The 20,133-nt window shown below is 47.0% G+C and overlaps 1 protein-coding gene across 4 annotated transcripts in view; it reads left to right on the forward strand.

The window, feature by feature from the left end:
- kif26ab (kinesin family member 26Ab) overlaps window positions 1-20,133 on the forward strand; it is a 267,250-nt gene that overhangs the window by 225,666 nt on the left and 21,451 nt on the right. Inside the window, exons 13-14 of one of the 4 annotated variants that reach the window (XM_038777924.1) lie at window positions 759-1,004; window positions 1,207-2,905. The exons of the other annotated variants lie outside the window; for them this stretch is intronic. Coding sequence (XP_038633852.1) covers window positions 759-967 — 209 coding nt within the window. The 3' untranslated portion in view covers window positions 968-1,004; window positions 1,207-2,905. Of the gene's footprint in view, window positions 1-758; window positions 1,005-1,206; window positions 2,906-20,133 lie in introns of those variants that run through there. 4 annotated transcript variants of the gene reach the window in all.

The raw sequence follows: 20,133 nt of genomic DNA on the forward strand, positions 1-20,133 counted from the left end.
AGCAAAAAAGTCATCTGGGTGGACAGAGTCAGAATTCAGTTTGTTATTGGGTGATACTGTGTTCCTAACCCTGTTAATAACTGGGAATTGTAATTGAACTGAAGATTGGTGCATAAAATGGCTGCACCTAATGGAGTGGTCATATTATAACAGAATACAAACATCATGTGATAAATTTCCCATTATTTGCAGCATGGTGATGCTAGGTGCAAAGGGCGCCAATGCATCTCTGGCATTCAGTGTTGTTTCAGGCCTCGGGGAAAATTTAAATGGACAGTTTTGCAAAGGGAATCTGCTGCAGAAGGACTGATGAATGAGTGGCAGCAATAGAATATTTTTTCTTATGTTGAGTCAAGACCATGGTCCCATTTATGCGGCAGCGAGGCACCAATCAGCATTGTAAATGTAACAGGTGCCGGGCCTCCAGTATGTAAATATCTCTGAACCTGGGTCAGGGCTACATCCATGGGGGAAATGTGAAGGTTACAGCCCACCTCAAAACTGCCTCCAAAAAGAGCCTCTCGCAGAGTAGATACGCTGTAGTTGTGGTTATAATTCTTGGAAATTAGTATCTAATTTACTGCCAGTAGCAACTTGAGATACCCAGTTAGAAGCCAGTTGATAACCTCATTAATATATTAAATAATAAATGCAAGTAAAAGTAACATCATAAGCTGGTGATGATTATGCAAAGTGGAGTTCAGCAGGAGACAGCAATGGCCATGTTTCACCAAGAGAGTTATTATTCTCATCAATAGTTTACAAACATCAAGATGCTTTATTTGGATCAGTCACTTCGGTACCAACATCCAATGAGAAATTAGCAACACCGCCACCTTGTCAGAAAAGAATCAGTGACCTGAAAAGGCTTGTGAGAAAAAATTGTTCAAAGGTTGAAAGGACACTGTTGAGGTGCTATGCTCCTGAAGAACTGGAAGAGACACAGCAATCACCAAAATCATTCTAGAGGGGAAAACACCTATCTTGGAGGCCCAGATAATATGGTGAGTTTTACATTAACGTTTCTCCTGCGCAATCTACCATTGTGCGTAACTGAATTTAAGCTGAATACTATAAATAAAATCTTTAATGTTAATTTGCAAAAGGAGATTGCACTCTGCCTGTGATTGAACGACCTGTTTGCCATTCTTTGGCACATTCACATGTAATTAATAGCTTGTATATTGTCCCTTTCTGTCTCCACAGATGTGTTGCTGTTCTTCTTCATTTTCTACAGCATTCACTGCAAAAGGATTGGTCATCCCTGCAAGTATAGCTGAGACACCAGACAGCAAGGAATCCTTTAGTGGGAGGGAGCCTTTGGGGCGGATTTTCAGTTTTCCACCCGGGTATATTTCAATGAAAATGAAAGTTGGGTGGTGGCTACCGTGAGGGAGCTGATCAGCAGCAAGCTGTAAATGTGGCCTATTAAACTGGCAACAAGCATCGTGGGAATAATTCCCCAATTTTGGACAGCCAGCTGTGAGCTTCACCTGCCAGGAATGCACATCTGACACTTGGGTACATGTTAGTCATGATTTGCCAACCATTTAAAAGGAAAGCGGAAAATTACGTGCTGTATGTGACTGAATGTCATTGTAATGGCAAAAGTTGGAAACCATAGACCCAAGCTGAGGGCATGATCTGCCATTGAATGGAAGGAAAACACATGCCTATTACCTGATCCAACGCAGTTTGGGCCTGGAGGTAGCTCAAAATTCAGCTGTTTCACAGTCAAACAAGAGGGGCAAGGAAAAAACAAGAGGCAGGTGCTGAAATTCATTATGACCGGACATCCCAAAGCAGCGTGGAAAGGGGGAACACATTTCCTACCGTGTATAATGGTCACATTGGTATTAAGGCATTAAAACCAATTTATTCGGTATTAAGGCACTTTGTCTATCAATGTGTTGGAAGTTTAAAGAGATGACATTATTATTGAACAAAGATTGCAACAGATCAGTATTGAAACTGTAATCCCACACTATTTAAAGTGGATTCAAAGTAATTGGATCTTAATGAGGTGCTATTTACTTTTTGAACATGTTTATTATTGTAGTCAGTGCTGAGCAGTAACCCAACACCAGTTAGAGGTGGTTAAGTATACAAGGGAATTGCAACTTAACGAGGTGTGAGCTCTCAGTAAACACCTGTTTCTGCCCAAAATACATGGAGTACTTGACATGTTGCCAGTGGCAACTTAGTAATTAACTATAATGAAAATGGTAAATTGGCTAGTGCTTGTGGATGATTTAGAATGATTGTCTGATTGAAACATGGCTAAAATGAAATGGCGGGGACTTTTCTGTAGCTGCTGAATCACAACATTTACAACACACGTGCTATTGTGTGATCTATGAACACATGTTGCACATTGCTACGGGTCACCTGGAAATATTGCGTAGTTTGGTAGGACAGAGTTAAAAAAGTGTCATGGGTTCTCTAGTTAATCTACTGCTGTAAAATTAGCGACCCTCCTCCATGTTATTCTGAGATGTAGCCACTCTCAGCTTTCAGAGAAAACTGAAAACCTTTCCCAGGGGAGCAGCATTCGCTCAAACAGCAGACCATCCTTCGATGGACATGACCTCCAAAACCCGACCAGCTAATTTTATTTTCTGCAAAAATATGAACAAGAAGCCATGTGCTGGTTGTTTTTGGTATGGGGACAAAATTGTTGCTTCCGTTGTTAAAATATTTTTGCACAGAAATGGGAAGTAATGGTAGAAATTGCACTTATAACATATCCGTATCATGTCCATATCATCTATACAGTTGTACAATCTATCTAAAGATAGTAATGAGAATAACTACAGTTAAATGTAAACTACTTTTATAATGAGTAATAACTTATTCATTTGTAATATTTTTCTAGTTCCATAGTAAAGTAGGCCTATTCTACTCATTTATGGTTCCTGTGTTTTATTTTTGAAGTCTCTGTTGTCTTTTTATTCTTTCTCTAAGCTAGTCATACGAATGGTTTGAATCCTTCAGTAGATGTGGAATGTTAACAGTTTCTCAATTGCTTTTGGCATGGTTCGTCTCAGGGTCCTGACAATATTATGATACATGTGGAAGGTGTTCTCCCTGGTGCCAGTAACAAAAGCATAGTAACACAATCTACAAATGTGAGGTTGATGCACTTGCAGATTAGTACAATATTGTAATACTCACAGTTGATTTTCGCCACAGGAAAGATGCCTGCCAGTCAGCTGTTTGGCTGAATGATGGCTGCTCACACATCATTATAGCGCAGTTGCCCGTTTTCAATACTGCCATATTTTGTATAATTAGAAACACAGGTCATCTCGGTGACTGGTGCTAAATGAAGGTTTACTTGACTGTGACTAAACCATCCAGGTAAATCAACCACATAATAATTGCCTGGCTGAAGGTAATTGATTCCATTCCCCAATAATTAGCTTAATTGCTGCTTTTCATCAGCCATCCTTAAAAACTTAACCGCCCGGTTAAAATGATGGAGGAAATGTGAATTTGATTTGCCACTGTTAAACAATACCTTTACTCCTGCCCAAAATATTATGTAGCTACGGTGGGTGCTAAAATTATGGCCAGGCTCATTATCACTCCCATTTTCTTCAAGGAAAATGACCGACGGTCGACCAGTCGCCCATTGAGTCTGAGCTTGGCCAACCCCTGAGGTCAGAGGGAAATTAGAAACAGATGGAAATTGATTTGTCCATGAATGTTACTGAAATCCTCGTACCCACCTCCTTCATCTCTAGACGAGACTACTCCAGGACTCTCCTTGGTGTCCTTTCTCCATTTTCCAAAAACTTCAACTCACAATGTTGTAACACTCGTCCTGATTCCGTACACGGAGCAGTTTCCTCTCACTGGCTTGCTGGCACTCATCCCACAGCACAATTTAAAATTATTGATCTTTTCTTTATCTCCCTTTATGGCCTTGCACCACCTGATTTTTGTTTTCCCCTCCACCCTGTTGTTTATTTTCTCCCCACACATCCAGTGTTTTGCATATCCCACCCCTACACCTAACCCGCACATCTTTGGACTGTGGGAGGAAACCGGAGCACCCGGAGAAAACCCACGCACACACGGGGAGGACGTGCAGACTCCGCACAGACAGTGACCCAGCCGGGAATCGAACCTGGGACCCTGGAGCTGTGAAGCATTTATGCTAACCACCATGCTACCGTGCTGCCCCAAAATGTTGTAAATGTTGCAAGTGGAGATCAGGGGCGGGATTCTCCGGGGTCGTCGTGAATCCCGCCCCTGGGTCCTCCGAATTCTCCGGACCCCCAAACATCGCCCTGACGTGAATCGCTTTGCCCACCTCGGAGAATGGCGGGGACCGGCACGACTCAATGGGCCCCCAGACCGCCCGAATTCTCCGGTCCGTGATAGGGCGAAGTATCGTCCGCTTTTTGCCAGTCCCGCCAGCGTAAATTGGAGTAGGTCCTTACCGGTGGGACCTGGCGGCACGGGCGGCCTCCGGGGTTCTTGGGGGTGACACGGGGGGATCTGGCCCCGGGAGGTGCCCCCACGGTGGCCTGGCCCGCAATCGCGGCCCACCGATCCACGGGCGGGCCTGTGCCGTGGGGGCACTCTATTGTTCCGCACCGACGGCTGTAGCGGTCCACCATTGCAAGTGCGGAAACGAAGCCCTCTGCGCATGCACGGGGATGACGCCAGCACACGCTGGCGTTCCCGTGCATGCGCCAACTCGCGCCAGCTGACGGAGGCCCTACGCCGCTGGTTGGCGTGGTGCCAAGCCCTTCTCCCGCTGGCTGGCGAGGCGCAAACCACTCCGGGGCAGTCCTAGCCCCTGAAGGTGCGGAGGATTCCACTCCTCAGAGCCGGGACCCCCCGCCCCGCCGGGTAGGGGTGAATCCCGCCCAGGTGTATAAATATTTTTGCATGATATTTCACTTCAATAAAAATAAGCGCTGGGGCTATAGTAGGAGGGCACTAAACAAGCAAGAATCATTGAAGGGGCTGTTCCGATTTATCTATAAAAAATAGGCCAATAGTGATTCATTTGCACCTGTCTCCTTGAAGCATAAAACTTCCATACAAAGATTGTTTTACACTGTTTTAAATGTTTTTAAAAATATTATTGACAAGACCTCAAAATGGTTCAGTGTCATCTGCTACACCACTGAGGCTGCCAACATAAATAGGTCTTGGGTTCAATCCTTTGTTACGCTGCGTTAGGTGATCAGTGACCCAGCCGGGAACCGAACCTGGGACCCTGGAGCTGTGAAGCATATATGCTAACCACCATGCTACCGTGCTGCCCACTGCTCTCTTCTGAAATCCTCATTAAGCACCACGTTTTCCATTACTGCTCCTCATCACTGCCTTCCTGTCTCATAGAAGCATAGAATCACTACAGTGCAGAAGGAGGCCATTCGGCCCATCAAGTCTGCACCAACTCTCTGAAAGAGCACCCTACCTCGGCCCACGCTCCCACCTTATCCCTGTAACCCGGTAACCCTGGGCAGCACGGTAGCATGGTGGTGGATCTTGATTGCAGGGGAAGGCCCATCGCTAGCCTCACCACTGCCTCATCTCGTCCGGCAGGCCTTCCTGGAAAGAAGTAACGCAGGCAATATTCTGTCCTACATTCCCATTCCACTCAGACTCTGTTGTACACATCTCTCAAGAAGGGGATGGACAGTTAGAACTGGTTCAACCTAATCTGGCAATTTGGAATTCCTGGATATTAAAATCCCTTTCATATTGAATGAGAAAGAAAATAGGAAACAATGCACTTTTATATGTGATTAAAACAAAAGCATGTACCACAAGACACAGTGTGAGTGCTAGGGGATGTCACCCCTTAAAAAGTGATAAGTAGAGAGGCAGAGTGATTTAGGAAAGGAGTTCCAGGAATGAGGGCCGGGGAAGTTGAGAGCCTAGCTATGAATGATGGGATGAAAGGAGGGACGATACACAGCATGGAAAATTTTCAGGACGAGGTGTTTAACCAGGGAGCTTAAGTGGAGTGAGGTCGCAGAAGGATTTCAGGACAATAACCAGAACTTGGAATTCAATATTTCCGGAGTCAGTAAATCAATCTAGGTCACCGCAGACAGGAATGTTATGAAACCGGGACTTTTTTGTGGTATGGGATATGATCAGCTGTGCTTGAACAAGTACAGTGAAAGGATGGAAGGTCAGCTGAAGGGTTTAAATAGAAAGTTTGGAGAGAATTTGACATGGAGCTGGGAGGCGAAGATATATTCAAGAATTTGAGAAACAAAGGGAAGTTTGTGATTGGGTTGCAGGAAAGGATGAATGTATGGGGGTTGTGGGGGCAGATATTTCGATGAGGATAGATTTTAAATGGAAGAGAAATGCAGTGTCTGCAATGGGGATGACCATAATGGGTTCATTATCCATCATAACAGTCTTCAGTTTGAATATAAAAATACCTCTATGTTCGGCAAACCTGGATTTAATTTCTTTCCAAGGGAATTATTGGGGTGGATTTCAGCAGAAGTACTCCTGCTGAACTTCGACAACGCAGAATTGCCGAGCAAAAACTTATAGCTAAGTTCCGCACGCATGAGTGCGGCCTCAACTGGGATCTTGGATTCATGTCGCATTACATTCACCCCCCACCATCTGGCCTGGACTTGCAAAATCCTACCAACTGTTCTGGCTTGAGACAATTCACACCTCTTTAACCTGTGATTATCCCTCTCTCTGGATCTGTAATGATTTGATTACCTGCAAATGCTCGCATTCCAAGCATTGTCCGGCATCTCTGACTTTGTCTATATAAATGTTTCTGGAACATACCTCGCCATTCACCTGAGGAAGGAGCTGCGCTCCGAAAGCTTGTGTTTGAAACAAACCTGTTGGACTTTAACCTGGTGTTGTAAGACTTCTTACTGTGCTCACCCCAGTCCAACGCCGGCATCTCCACATCACTGCTGAACTTCAATATAGGAGGAGTGCAAGTCCCCTTCGTCGTTTAGTACTTTCCCAGAGCGGAGAAACTACGACATCTTCTTCGCAGCCTTCAACATGTCATCGATGAAGACGAACATCTTGCCAAGGTCATTCCCACACTCCCACTACTTGCCTTCAAACAACCACGCAACCTCAAACAAACCATTGTTTGCAGCAAACTACCCAGCCTTCAGAACAGCGACCATGACACCACACAACCCTGCCATGGCAATCTCTGCAAAACGTGCCAGATCATCGACATGGATACCACCATTACACGTGAAAACACCACCCACCAGGTACGCGGTACATACTCGTGCGATTCGGCCAACGTTGTCTACCTCATACGCTGCAGGAAAGGATGTCCCGAAGCGTGGTACATTGGCGAGACCATGCAGATGTTGCGACAACGAATGAACGGACATCGCGCGACAATCACCAGGCAGGAATGTTCCTTTCCAGTTTGGGAACACGTCAGCAGTCAAGGGCATTCAGCCTCTGATCTCCGGGTAAGCGTTTTCCAAGGCGGCCTTCAGGGCGTGCGACAACGCAGAATCGCCGAGCAGAAACTTACAGACATGTTCCACACATGAGTACGGCCTCAACTGGGACCTGGGATCATGTTGCATTACATTCACCCCCCACCATCTGGCCTGGGCTTGCAAAATCCTACCAACTGTCCTGGCTTGAGACGATTCACACCTCTTTAACCTGGGCTTAGCCCTATCTGTGGATCTGTAAAGACTGAATTACCTGCAAATGCTCGCATTCCAAGCATTGTCTGGCATTTTTGAATTTGTCTATATATATGTTTCTGGAACATACCTCTTCATTCACCTGAGGAAGAAGCAATGCTCCGAAAGCTAGTGTTTGAAACAAACATGTTGGACTTTAACCTGGTGTTGTAAGACTTCTTACTGTGCTCACCCAGTCCAATGCCGGCATCTCCACATCATCAGTCCCCAAAAAGGCAGTGCTTTTTGTCCAGAGTTCCCTTGGCTCTTCCACTGAGGTTAGAGTGGATGAATGGAGAACCGTATTGAGAATTCATCTTCCTATGTGTTGAAACAAACTTTCTTGCTAATTCCTTTACAGACATACTGCCTTATTTTTTGTCACACATTTAGTGGATTTTCTTGGGGCTGCTGCTCAAGAAGGGGGTGAGGGAAGGTTGGGACCCTGTGATTGAGATTTGGAGGCAGCCAAATTCCACTGAAATTATTTGGAAAGAGCTTTGTTATTAGATGGGGTCTGAGTCAATGAAGTAAATGATTAGGAAATAAATGACTGGATTATGTTTATGTTATTAACTGTAAGCAAATCAATAAAGAAGTAATTTGTACTTCATAGAATTTACAGTGCCGAAGGAGGCCATTCGGCCCATCGAGTCTGCACCGGCTCTTGGAAAGAGCACCCTACCCAATGTCAACACCTCCACCCTATCCCCATAACCCAGTAACCCCACCCAACACTAAGGGCAATTTTGGACGCTAAGGGCAATTTATCATGGCCAATCCACCTGACCTGCACATCTTTGGACTGTGGGAGGAAATCGGAGCACCCGGAGGAAACCCACGCACACACGGGGAGGATGTGCAGACTCCTCACAGACAGTGACCCAAGCCGGAATCGAACCTGGGACCCTGGAGCTGTGAAGCATTTGTGCTATCCACAATGTTACCGTGCTGTACTCTTATAGGAAAGCTACAAAACTAAGTAAATTTGTGAATAAATATCCCGTCAGTTCTGGACCATGCGGTATGGGGACCACGGGGCAATTATTGATCAGGATTAGCAGGAATCCGAGGTAGCCCAGACACTTTGACCTGAGCTAGCTCATTGGGAGTAAGGACCAATGAGAATATCTGTGAGAGAGTGTGAGTAACTGGGGCAGGATTGTTGATCTCTGGAACTGTAAATAAATGTATTTAATACGCATAAATTGCTTTACTGTGCAGCCCATTGCAAATACATTGGCTCGAATCATAATGAAAAGCCTCTCCAATGTGGCAGAAAGTTGGAAGCACCTGAAAATCATGTCCCACGCCCCCCAAACAGGGCACTTCCTATTTTTATGGGGCATGGATTTTGCGCATGCCAGGTTCATGGAGGCAGTGGCAAATTAAATCAGCAGCTGCCTCTACTGAAGTCGGATTTTTGTACCGCAGGAGAGTGAAATCCAAAGTGCCCAGACCCAGAGTAGACCCGGAAAGAGCAGCGGCGGGATTCTCCGATCCCCCCGCCGGGTTGGAGAATCGCCGGGGGTCGGCGTGAATCTCGCCCCACCGTCCTCCAAATTCTCCCGCCCCCCCCAAAAATCGGCCCGGTATGTTTCGGAGAATGGCGGGCACCGGCGCAACTCAATGGGCCCCGGGGCTCCCTGAATTCTCAGGCCCGCGATGGGCCGAAGTCCCGCCCGTTCTTTGCCAGTCCCGCCGGCGTAAATTGGAGTAGGACCCTTACCGGCTGGACCTGGCGGCGCGGGCGGCCTCCGGGGTTCTTGGGAGTGCGCGGGAGGATCTGGCCCTGGGAGGTGCCGCCATGGTGGCCTGGCCCACGATTGGGGCCTACCAATCCGCGGGCGGGCCTGTGCCGTGGGGGCACTCTATCCTTCCGCATCAGAGGATGTACCAGTCCTCCATTCCTGGTGCAGAAGCGAATCCCTCTGCGCATGCGCGGGGATGAGGCCAGCACACGCTGGCGCTCCCGCGCATGCTCCAACTTGCGCCGGCCGGCGGAGGCCCTTCGGCGCCGGTTCGCGTGCTGCCAAGCCCCATTCCCGCCGGCCGGCGGGTCGCAAACCACTCCGGGGCGGGCCTAGCCCCTGAAGGTGTGGAGGATTCCGCACCTTTGGGGTAGCCCGATGTCAGAGTGGTTCACCCCACTCCGTCCCGCCGGGACCCACCGGGTAGGGGAGAATCCTGCCCCCAGTCTCAATTTTGTGCATTTCTTAAGATCAGAAATGCAGGGTACCCTTTTGAGAGTTAAGGTACCCCTTTGGATCCGGGACACCTCTAGCGGAGGTTAGGTGCGCTTTGGTGGAAGTAAAGGTTTCCTTTAGAGATGTTTAGTGCTCTTTAAGGGACGTAAGGTGTCTTGGAATTGTGAAAAGTAGGCATGAATATGCGTAAAAAGTACCTGAACCCATTTACTGTCAAGTTCATGGAACTGTAAACATCCCTGTCAAGTCGATCTGTCAAAATAGTCAAAAAGACCTGTCAAAAGTGTCAAGAGGACATGTCAAAAGCATCTGTGGAAGGAAGCTGTTAAGCTGAGAAGTTATTTAAGGAATACTGCCCTTTAAATCATTGAATAAACTGTCTGGAGTGTTAAAAACACATTGCTCACTATTTCATCCTGTCTGTTGACATGTGTTGATTATTAGATTACTGCTACATGACTGATCATCCATTATTACAATAGGGTACTTGCCATTTCACAAGTTGATTAACAGCTACATATTGTTATAGACTCTTTGAACTGGGACAAATTCTAATGCTGGTTTTTATAAGGGATTGTGCACTTGAATAAAACGTCTGTTGTAATAAAGGCTTTATGTAGTTGAAGGAATGTAAATATAGTAAATGGATTTTTACAAATGAGAGTTTTTTTCAATATATTGAAATCTGGAAAAAACACTTCGGCCAGGATTTTCCAGTCCGCCCGCGGAATGTTTCCGATGGTGGAGGCGGCTTGCCATTGCCCACCGGCAGAATTACTTGGTCCCCCGAAGTCAATGGTGATTTTTGTTGCTCGCTTGCCCCGCTGCCGGGTAACCTGCCACGGGGGGTGGGGTGGGGTGGCGGGGGGGGGGGGGGGGGGGGGGGGGTCACCTGCGATGGGACTGGAAGATCTCGCTGGCAGGAAGACCCGGAATATCCCATTCTTCGAACTTTACTTTATAGAACTTTACCGTAGCTCGATGGGTGCTGAGGTTTTCCAATGGTGGATACTGGATACGTTGGCATGGTAGGTGCAAGGGCAAATGTGGTGGTTGGGGTGCATGGCTTGGCACTGAATTGGCATAACAGCTATAAAGGGCCATGGGGGTACAGGGGCATAGGATTTCATGGAGGGCATGAGGGGTTATGGAATTGGGTACAGGGCATGAGGTACACAGGTTGGCATGGAGGATGTATGAGTATACCTTGCTGGAACCCCAAGTCAGACCTTGCACCCAGCCTGTTCCCACGCCCACACCCGCATACTCTTCACTACTTCCAGGTCCCCTGCCCCAATTCTAATATAGATTGTCACCCTCTCCCCACTTCGCTGAACCAAAACTGATGTCTGGGCAGCCATTTTTAAAAGTCGGGTTTGGGAAGCGGAGAATTCTCCTTCCTTTGCGCACTTGACTCAGGGATGACTATCAAAACCATTGTTTGCACAGCTTTTACTTCCAAAGGTTACTAGTTAAAAAGTTTAAAGGCCAGATCTTTTGCCCCCCTGTCAAATGTCCAACAAATTTGGGGAAAGTCCTGGCCTGGGGCATTGTTCTGCTGCTTTGCTGTTTTCGCTCCCATTTACAATAGGTGTTTTTGAAGGCCTAAAATACATCCCCCCCATGTTTTTGGGCAAAAGAAAATTAAGCTTAAATTAAGGAAATACACCTTATTCCTTGCTATATTGCCTGATTAAACGTGGGTTGTGGGGAGTTACTGTTCATGGAAACGGCCCTGTTTCCAATGCTGGCCATTTTTGGCCAAGGTTGATTCAGGGCAGCTCGCCAATTAGGTTCACTAACAGTCTTATTAAGGACACTCAATGAAACCAACTTGGACTTTCCTGTTGGCATCCAGTTTCACAGCACGGGTGGGTGGCTGGCCAACTGCCGAGAGGCAGACACCGACTCGTAAGCTCGGGGCCAATTATCTAGGCAGGCGAACACGCTCACCTTGCTTAAGCCAAAGGCTGCCCTGTGGAGGGATTTCAGTCCATCCTCCTAAGGAGTAGCCGGGCTGCTTTTTCTGTTCCGATCCCAGTTGATGTTATTATTTATTTAATTTTTTTTGCAATTAAGGGACAGTTTAGTGTGGCCAATCCACCTACCCTGCACATCTTTGGGTCGTGGGGGTGAAACCCACGCAGACACGGGGAGAATGTGCACGCGGACAGTGACCTGAGGCCGGGATCGAACCCGAGCCCTCGGCGTCATGAGTCAGCAGGGCTAACCACTGCGCCACCGTGCCGCCTCCCCAGTTGATGTTATAACCGGACGTAAATATTCCAGAATGGAACCTTGACTCTGTGACTTTTACTTTGTGCAGGAACAGTCGCAGGACCATTAATTAATTTTAATAACAAGAAAAATAATCCCATTACACATGTAAAATTGGATGATGATACAATACCCCTTTACTCCTCCCTTAGCTTAACAAAAAGACACATATTTTAAGATTAACACAGATTACAAAGTATATCGTAAACTACAAAGATCTTAGTAACAGAATATCCCTTTAAACACACAAGATAGCCGTGGTTAAATACACCCTCCACTCAACCCCAGGTGAATGTCTATGGCTTTCTCCTCAGAATCCCCCCCCCCCCACAGAGGATTGCCCATGAGAGTTTCCAAACTCCACACCAAAAAACACACTTTAAAGTAATTTTTCACAGTGTTGCTTTCCATCAGTAGTTTTGCATTCCAAAATCCAGATCAGGGGCGAAATTCTCCCCTACCCGGCGGGGCGGGGGGGGTCCCGGCATAGCGGAGTGGCGCCAACCACTCTGGCGTCGGGCCTCCCCAAAGGTGCGGAATGCTCCGCACCTTTAGGGGCCAAACCCTCACATTGAGGGCTGACTGGCGCCAAAACCGGCAACAACGGCCTTTGACGCCCGGCGCCGGGGCTGGCCGAAAGGCCTTCGCCGGTTCGCGCATGCGCTGGTGCGTCAGCTGCTGCTGACGTCACCACCGGCGCATGCACGTTGGGGGGATCTCTCCCGCCTCCACCATGGTGGAGGCCGTGGTGGCGGCGGAAGAAAAAGAGTACCCCCACAGCACTAGCCTGCCCGCTGATCGGTGGGCCCCGATCGCGGGCCTGGGCACCGTGGGGGCACCCCCCGGGATCCGATCGCCCCGCGCCCCCCCCCCCCCAGGACCCCGGGGGCCCGCTTGCGCCGCCGATCCCGCCGGCACAGAGGTGGTTCAAACCACAGCGGTGGGAGAGGCCTCTCAGTGGCGGGACTTCGGCCCATTCGGGCCGGAGAATAACGGCAGCACAGAAACCCGTATCCTCCCGCCGGCCCCCGCCATTCTCCGAGGCGGGCGGCGGGATCGGCGGCACGCCGACGTTTTGCGGGTGGGAGAATTCTGGACATGGCGGGGGCGGGATTTTCGGCGGCCCCGGGCGATTCTCCGACCCTGCTGGGGGTTGGAGAATTTCGCCCCAGGTTTTCCAAATGACTCTTTGAAACAAGCTTCAGATCCACTTTTAACAATAAACACAGCGTCCAGGTTTTACCACTTCCCCATCAGGATTATTGAAACTCTTGACTGTTGCACAATTTGTTCACAATTGCTTTAACTATCGATTCCCAGACTCTATTTAAATGGGATAAAACTTTTGATTTGCCTCTGAAGTCTGCTTTTCCACTTTAATTCTGGTTACTGCAACTCTCTCTTTAACTCAGAGAAGTTTGCTTACATTTCCCTTGAATTTTCCTGAACTTTGGTCTCTATTCTCTTACCTTCAATCATCCTGAAACATTCTCTCTGTTCTAATTCCCTGGTATTCCGGACGGTATCTGGTTCTTTGGGAAGTCTGCCTCTTTGCATATTCCTTGTCCTGTCCTGCATTTCTTCTTCTGGCAGAGTTGTGAGATGTTTACTCCCCGGTGTACTATCTTCAACAGCAATATATCCAGTGAAAATTAAATTTTAAAGACCTTTCTACTTTAAAAGGCCCCAGTTGCTGAGCAATGGTCAAATGAAATGAAATGAAAATCGCTTGTTGTCACAAGTAGGCTTCAAATGAAGTTACGTGAAAAGCCCCTTGCCGCCACATTCCGGCGCCTGTTCGGGGAGGCGGGTACGGGAATTGAACCTGCGCTGCTGGCCTTGTTCCGCTTTACAAGCCAACTGTTTAGCCCACTGTGCTAAACCATACCCTACATCTGCCTTTGATTTACTCTTCATGCCGTAACCCTCTCTAAGCACAGTTGGAACTGAAACCAACCCCCACACATACAAACATCTTTGTCTAGCATGAATCTAACCATAGATTTTACCTTTCCAGGCATGGAAACATTAAAATGAACCCACATAAAACTATACTTTCTTTCTAATGCTTACCAGTACAAATATAAATCCCTTAAAATTACCTTTATTTTCCTAACATTTCTCATAAAATTTTTTTATAGGTTGGCAAGCACGTGTCTTCATTTTGAAGTGGTGTTTCATTACATACCCTTTATGGAACACTGTTGCTCCTTTCAAGCTGGAAGGCTCCTGGCTGGCCATGAAGCTTTGAGCTATGAAGCTTTGAGAGCACCCTACTGCCCTTAATTGGACATGGAGCCTGTCTTCATGTCAATTAAGAGGGCATCTCTGTGGATATCCAAGATCAGTGATTGCTTTCCCTGCCACCTAAGAGGCAGGTTTGGGGCTGGTATAATGTCCCAGCTTCTGTTTCCTGCCCTCGACACGAAGATTCAGCTAACCTGTGTTCTGCTACCTTGCATACATTGTTCATCCAGCCGGAGAACCCTGGGTTCAAGTTCCAGCTTCTCATAATCAGACTTACCTCCAATTGAAATGAGTATTATGATCTCCATCGAAACCAATGATTTTTAAAAAATGACTTGAACTTCAAATTACTGACTGAAAAAGTGGCAGGAGGAGTGAAATTCTCCATTGGGAGACTTTCTCTTGCTGGAGGTGAATTGCACATGATTTGAGCTCCCGATAGGAGAGCAAATCAGGGAGCGATTCCCAATCCTCAGCCATGCACGTTTAATGCATGGCGAAGATGACCAGTGATTCCCTACCCACCATTTTGAGCAGGTGGCTGATAGAGAGGTTCTGTGGTTGTCCACCCCCCCCCCCCTCCCCGCATCACACATAAACTCTCACGTTCTCCATTTCACAAATCAGCCCCCATCCCCCAAGTACGGGGGTGACTCAACTTGCCTGCCCCTCCCAGAGACACCTAAATAGGGGGACCCCCCACAGTGACCTCCTAAATAGCGGGACAGTGTAAAAAGACCCCCTAAAAATGGTGGAACCCCAGAGACACCCTAAATAGGGGCACCCCCCCCCCCCCCCCCCAGAGAAACCCGTTAATAGGGATCCCCCCATGGATACCCCCAAATAGGGAGATGCCACAGACCCCCCAGAAGTGAGGCCTTGTCAGGAAGCTCCCCAGAAAAGAGAAACCTGTCAGGATGCCCCCCAAAAATGAGACCCCATCAGGAAGTTCGGCAGAAAAGACAAATCTGTCAGGAAGACCCCCAGAAAAGAGACCCCCGTCTGGAAGCTAGAGAGCAGTCCCGACAGAGGCAATGAAAATAATTACTGTTGTAACCCTCACCTAGCCATACACCTGCTGGTTCACATGGAGGAAGCACCACCAGTTCCCTCAGCCCTCGCGGAAGCCCCCCCCCCGCCCCCGGCCAACAGCATGGCTCCTGCCTGACTGTGGCGGCGCTGGACACAGTCCGGGTTCCCAACCGCTGGGACCACACATCAACTGCAGGTCTTCAACTTCTACCACATTCAATTGGTGCACGGTATTAAAATAATATCATGATCCAGCTTTAAGTAATTGCAAAAGTGATTATATTTTGATGCAACTACAATGGTGAAATCTCTTCAGAAGAATGATTATGTTTGCCTATTTGTCTTCCTTGTTCGACTAACTGTTATATTATTACAACAATAACTCTCATTTAAAATCCCACCTGCAGATACTAAGTGTATACAAATATTTTTTTTAAATAAACGTTTTATTGAGGTATTTTCGGTATAGTAACAACAACAAAATAAACAATATACATGAAACCATAAACATAGTATAAAAGCCATCGTACAGGTCCCACCCTTATTGACCCCCTACTCTAATCTAAAATACTCCCCCCCCCCACTCCCCAGCTGTTGACGATTAATTTCCCGCAAAGGTGTCGACGAACGGCTGCCACCGTGAACCCTAACAGTGACCCTCTCAAGGCAAACTTGATTTTCTCCAAACAGAGAAAGCTAGCCATGTCCGATAGCCAGGTCTCCGACTTCGGGGGCTTTGAGTCCCTCCATGCTAATAGTATCCGTATCTGGGCTACCAGGGAAGCAAAGGTCACAAAGGTCTGCCTATTTTTCCTCCTGAATTCCCGGATCTTCTGACACCCCGAAAATCGCCACCTCTGGACTCAGCGCCACCCTTATTTTTAACACCGTGGACATGATGTCCGCAAATCCCCTGCCAAAATCCCTTAAGCTTTGGACCTGTCCAAAACATGTGGGCATGGTTCGCCAGTCTTCCCGCGCATTTTACACACCTGCACAAATCTTTTAATGGTAGAATTTTCACAATTCATGCAGCGCACCATTAGAAACTCAAATGCTTATTACATGCTGTAATGTTTTTTCATTCAAATATAATGTGAGATGCAAATCACTTTGCTGGAATATCAACTGCCATGGTTTGAACTATTAAGTAGAAGTGTATAAATGGTAGAAAATGGCAATTTTCAAGCATGCCCTTTAAAAATTTTCATGTCTATCTGTTAATTGTTGCTAAGAAAGACAGACCAAGAGTTATTTCCTGCTATTACTCCACAGCTTTGAAGATAAACTGCATGGTTTAAAGAGACAGCACTTTATTGTTGTCTTATTTACCTTGAGACTTTTAGTCCATGGCCTTTCAGTCTTATTTACCCTGCCACGGTTGGTGGGCAATAAATAACTGACGAATGTAAATTGTGTGGAACTGGCTCCTCAGGCATTTTCTACGCTTGTTACTTCTGCCCATTGCTAATCACCTTGAATCAAGTGTATACAGACAACATTTTTTTTTCATACATCTGGACAAAGCTGGGAGAGGAAACTGCTCATTTTATTGGTTCCAGTATATAATCTGCTCAAGGTTTTGGATGTGTTATAAGCAACACTTACTCTGGAGATTGGAAAGTGGAATTCTGGGTTGCGACAATTGCAAGTTTAAATCGTACAATTCTCACCTCTGGCTGAAGGGAAGGGAAATGTTTATCATCTACCGTTGGGGCAAGGATTTGGACTGACAAGGTCAGATAATATTCTTCTGTCTAATGTCTAAGTGAAAGGTGTTTTGGTACTCTATTGGGATGCCCAGTACTGCACAAAATAATACATATATTTTGTTTTTAGTGCAAATTCACTCAGAACAACTGAAAGACAGCAATGAGAGAAAATGCTGCGGTGATGATTTAGGAGAGAAACTGAGGCAACTGCTCACTGGGATAGCTTTGGGAATGATAGCAACGGATGAGGAGATTGGTGGGAGCAGGGGTTCATTCTGGGGTTGGCCGGGAGGTCAAGCTGGGTGGGGGAGGAGTTGTTCCTGGATGAGTGGGGGAGGGGTTGATCCCGGGGCTGTGGCCAATTGGGAAGGCAGGAGGGGCGGTTGACTTGGTGGGCTGTTAATCCCAGGACCTGGCGGAGTGGTTGGGTGGAATCAGAGATCCGTGATGGGGTGCTCCAGGGAGGGGGTGATCAGAGGCCAGGTGGTAAAGGGGACATTCTGGGTCTATGTGAGAGGAATTAAGGCCTGCTGAGGTGGATCAGACCCCTGGTAAGGATGTGGTCAGAGGGAGGATGAAGGGAGTGGTGGTGGTGGTGGGGGGGGGGGGGGGGGGGGGGGGGGGGGGGTGGCTGGCAGGATCTTCTCTACTGCAAAGGTTTCCTCAGACAGGAATGTTATCTGGAAGTGAGGTGCAAAGACGCTTACCTGCTGGATCAGCCAAATCCTTGGCCTGAATGTGGCTGCCCGTTTCTCTGTTGCTCAAGAAACCCAGCCAACTCACAGCCTCATTGTCATATATGAAGTGCCGACCTGCCTTCTTTGAGCAAGTTGGCGGCCCAGCACCTTCTGGCCTCCGTTAAATTGGATTGTGATTTTTAAGACCTTTGCAATAACAAATTCCAATGTCTTTCGCAAAGCTTGTTGTGAGATGCAGTGCTCCCCCCACCTTTTCCCTTAGCTTGTGATAACCTGGTTTTCACAGCAAGGCTGCTTGGTATGGAAGAGATGTTAGTTGGAAAGGCTCAGCTCCCCATTTTTTACACGACAAGGAGGCAGCCAGTTCGTCTGCCATTTTTACATTCCAAGCAGAATCTATTATGTATTAGCTGTTGCAACGAGCAACTGCCACATGTAGTATTGGGGAAAAATATGTTGGGTGGGGGAATCATAGTTGCCGGTACTGGAAAATCCTGCCATGTGTTATGTGGAAAAGGGATCATCATAGATTTTTGACCCATCCTTCGCCTAGTTCATATGTTTACATGTTTGTCCAGCCAGCAGGCAGTGTGGAGTTTACATGTATGTCCAGCCAGCAGGCAGTGTGGAGTTTACATGTATGTCCAGCCAGCAGGCAGTGTGGAGTTTACATGTATGTCCAGCCAGCAGGCAGTGTGGAGTTTACATGTATGTCCAGCCAGCAGGCAGTATGGAGTTTACATGTATGTCCAGCCAGCAGGCAGTGTGGAGTTTACATGTATGTCCAGCCAGCAGTCAGTGTGGAGCTTACATGTATGTCCAGCCAGCAGGCAGTGTGGAGTTTACATGTATGTCCAGCCAGCAGGCAGTGTGGAGTTGGAGCTGTGGAGGTCTCTGAGGTCCATTGTAATCTTCATCGTCATTTCTTCTGCTACGGAGAAATATTAAATTTAGGATCATAATCAGAACATGTGAAGCAGAGTGAATATCTCGAGACATTCGGAGAATTATCACTTCCATAAGTAATAACTTTGGTGATCAAACCGAACGCATGTCTTGTCTCTGTTTACAGCTTCTTGTGACAGGTTGAGTAAGTAATTCATTACATCTCCATTAATTAACATTTGTAACTGATGATATTATTTGTCATTGATTATATTCTTTGTAATTGATTGAGCAGGAATGAATATGTAAAAGCAATTATGGAGCAGCAACCTTGTCAAGGAGATCAGAGAAGATAAATCACTGTAGCTTTATTCATTGGATGCAGTTCTAAAATTGCTCCCATTCTGTGACTTGTTTTCCATTTGACAAATACTGTTATCGCAGAAATGACCAGAAACCCTTGTGTCGTGTAGTTAGTTAAAGTGTGGCTAATTAAACTGGATTAATTGGATAGTTCTTTGATAAAGCCCACAGACACAACAGCCTGAGAGACATTCTTCTGCTCTATAAGGTTAGATGATTCTATTGCACCTTATCAGATCACTCTGGCATGCTGCAAAAGGCTTCATGATGAGGCACATTGAAGTGTAGTGACCGTTTTCATGTAGAAGAACATGTGGGCCTTTTATCACACAGCAAGGTTTCACAGAAAGCAATTCAATGAACTACAAACTTTTTTTCCAGCACTGTTGCATGATGAGCAGGATAACAGGGTAACTCACTGATTTTTATTTGATAAATGGCATAGGATCTTTAACTGAAAGAATAACAATGGCGGTGGAAGTGTTTCAAGTCGGGCTAATCGCTATGAACTAGGTGTCCAGAAACAAGGAAGGAATTTCTGGTAATTGAGCCCTATGGAAGACCCAGTTACAGATTAGAAAACTGAAATAGTGTGATTTTTTTCATCTGTTGGAAGCTCCGATTTGAATGTCACAAAATGTCTGGGTCAACATGCTGGCATGACCTCCAGCATTGACCCACCCTACCATCCTCTGAACATTCAGGGTCAATTAAAGAGAAAAGGGCACATTTCTGCTACCCATTTGTGCTGTGTTGCCTCAAACTTTAGTCTTGTCTGCCCTTGGGGGAGTGGGAAGTGTTGAGACAGAGGGGCCAATCTGATTGCATTCATGCCCGTTCCTACGTGCCAGGCTACTTTGCAGGCATGTACTCACCCTTGGGTGCACATGTGTCTTTAGAGCTCACCTCACCAGCTGTCATGCAAATACCAGATTCCAACTGAGGAGCAGGGATCCCCAGCTGAGTCAGTCCTGACCCTACCAAGGGGTAGATAGAAGCTGCTGCAGAATGGTGGAGGCTGAAAGCTGCAGCA

This window comes from Scyliorhinus canicula, chromosome 2 (assembly GCF_902713615.1).
Source record: "Scyliorhinus canicula chromosome 2, sScyCan1.1, whole genome shotgun sequence".
Taxonomy (NCBI): domain Eukaryota; kingdom Metazoa; phylum Chordata; class Chondrichthyes; order Carcharhiniformes; family Scyliorhinidae; genus Scyliorhinus; species Scyliorhinus canicula.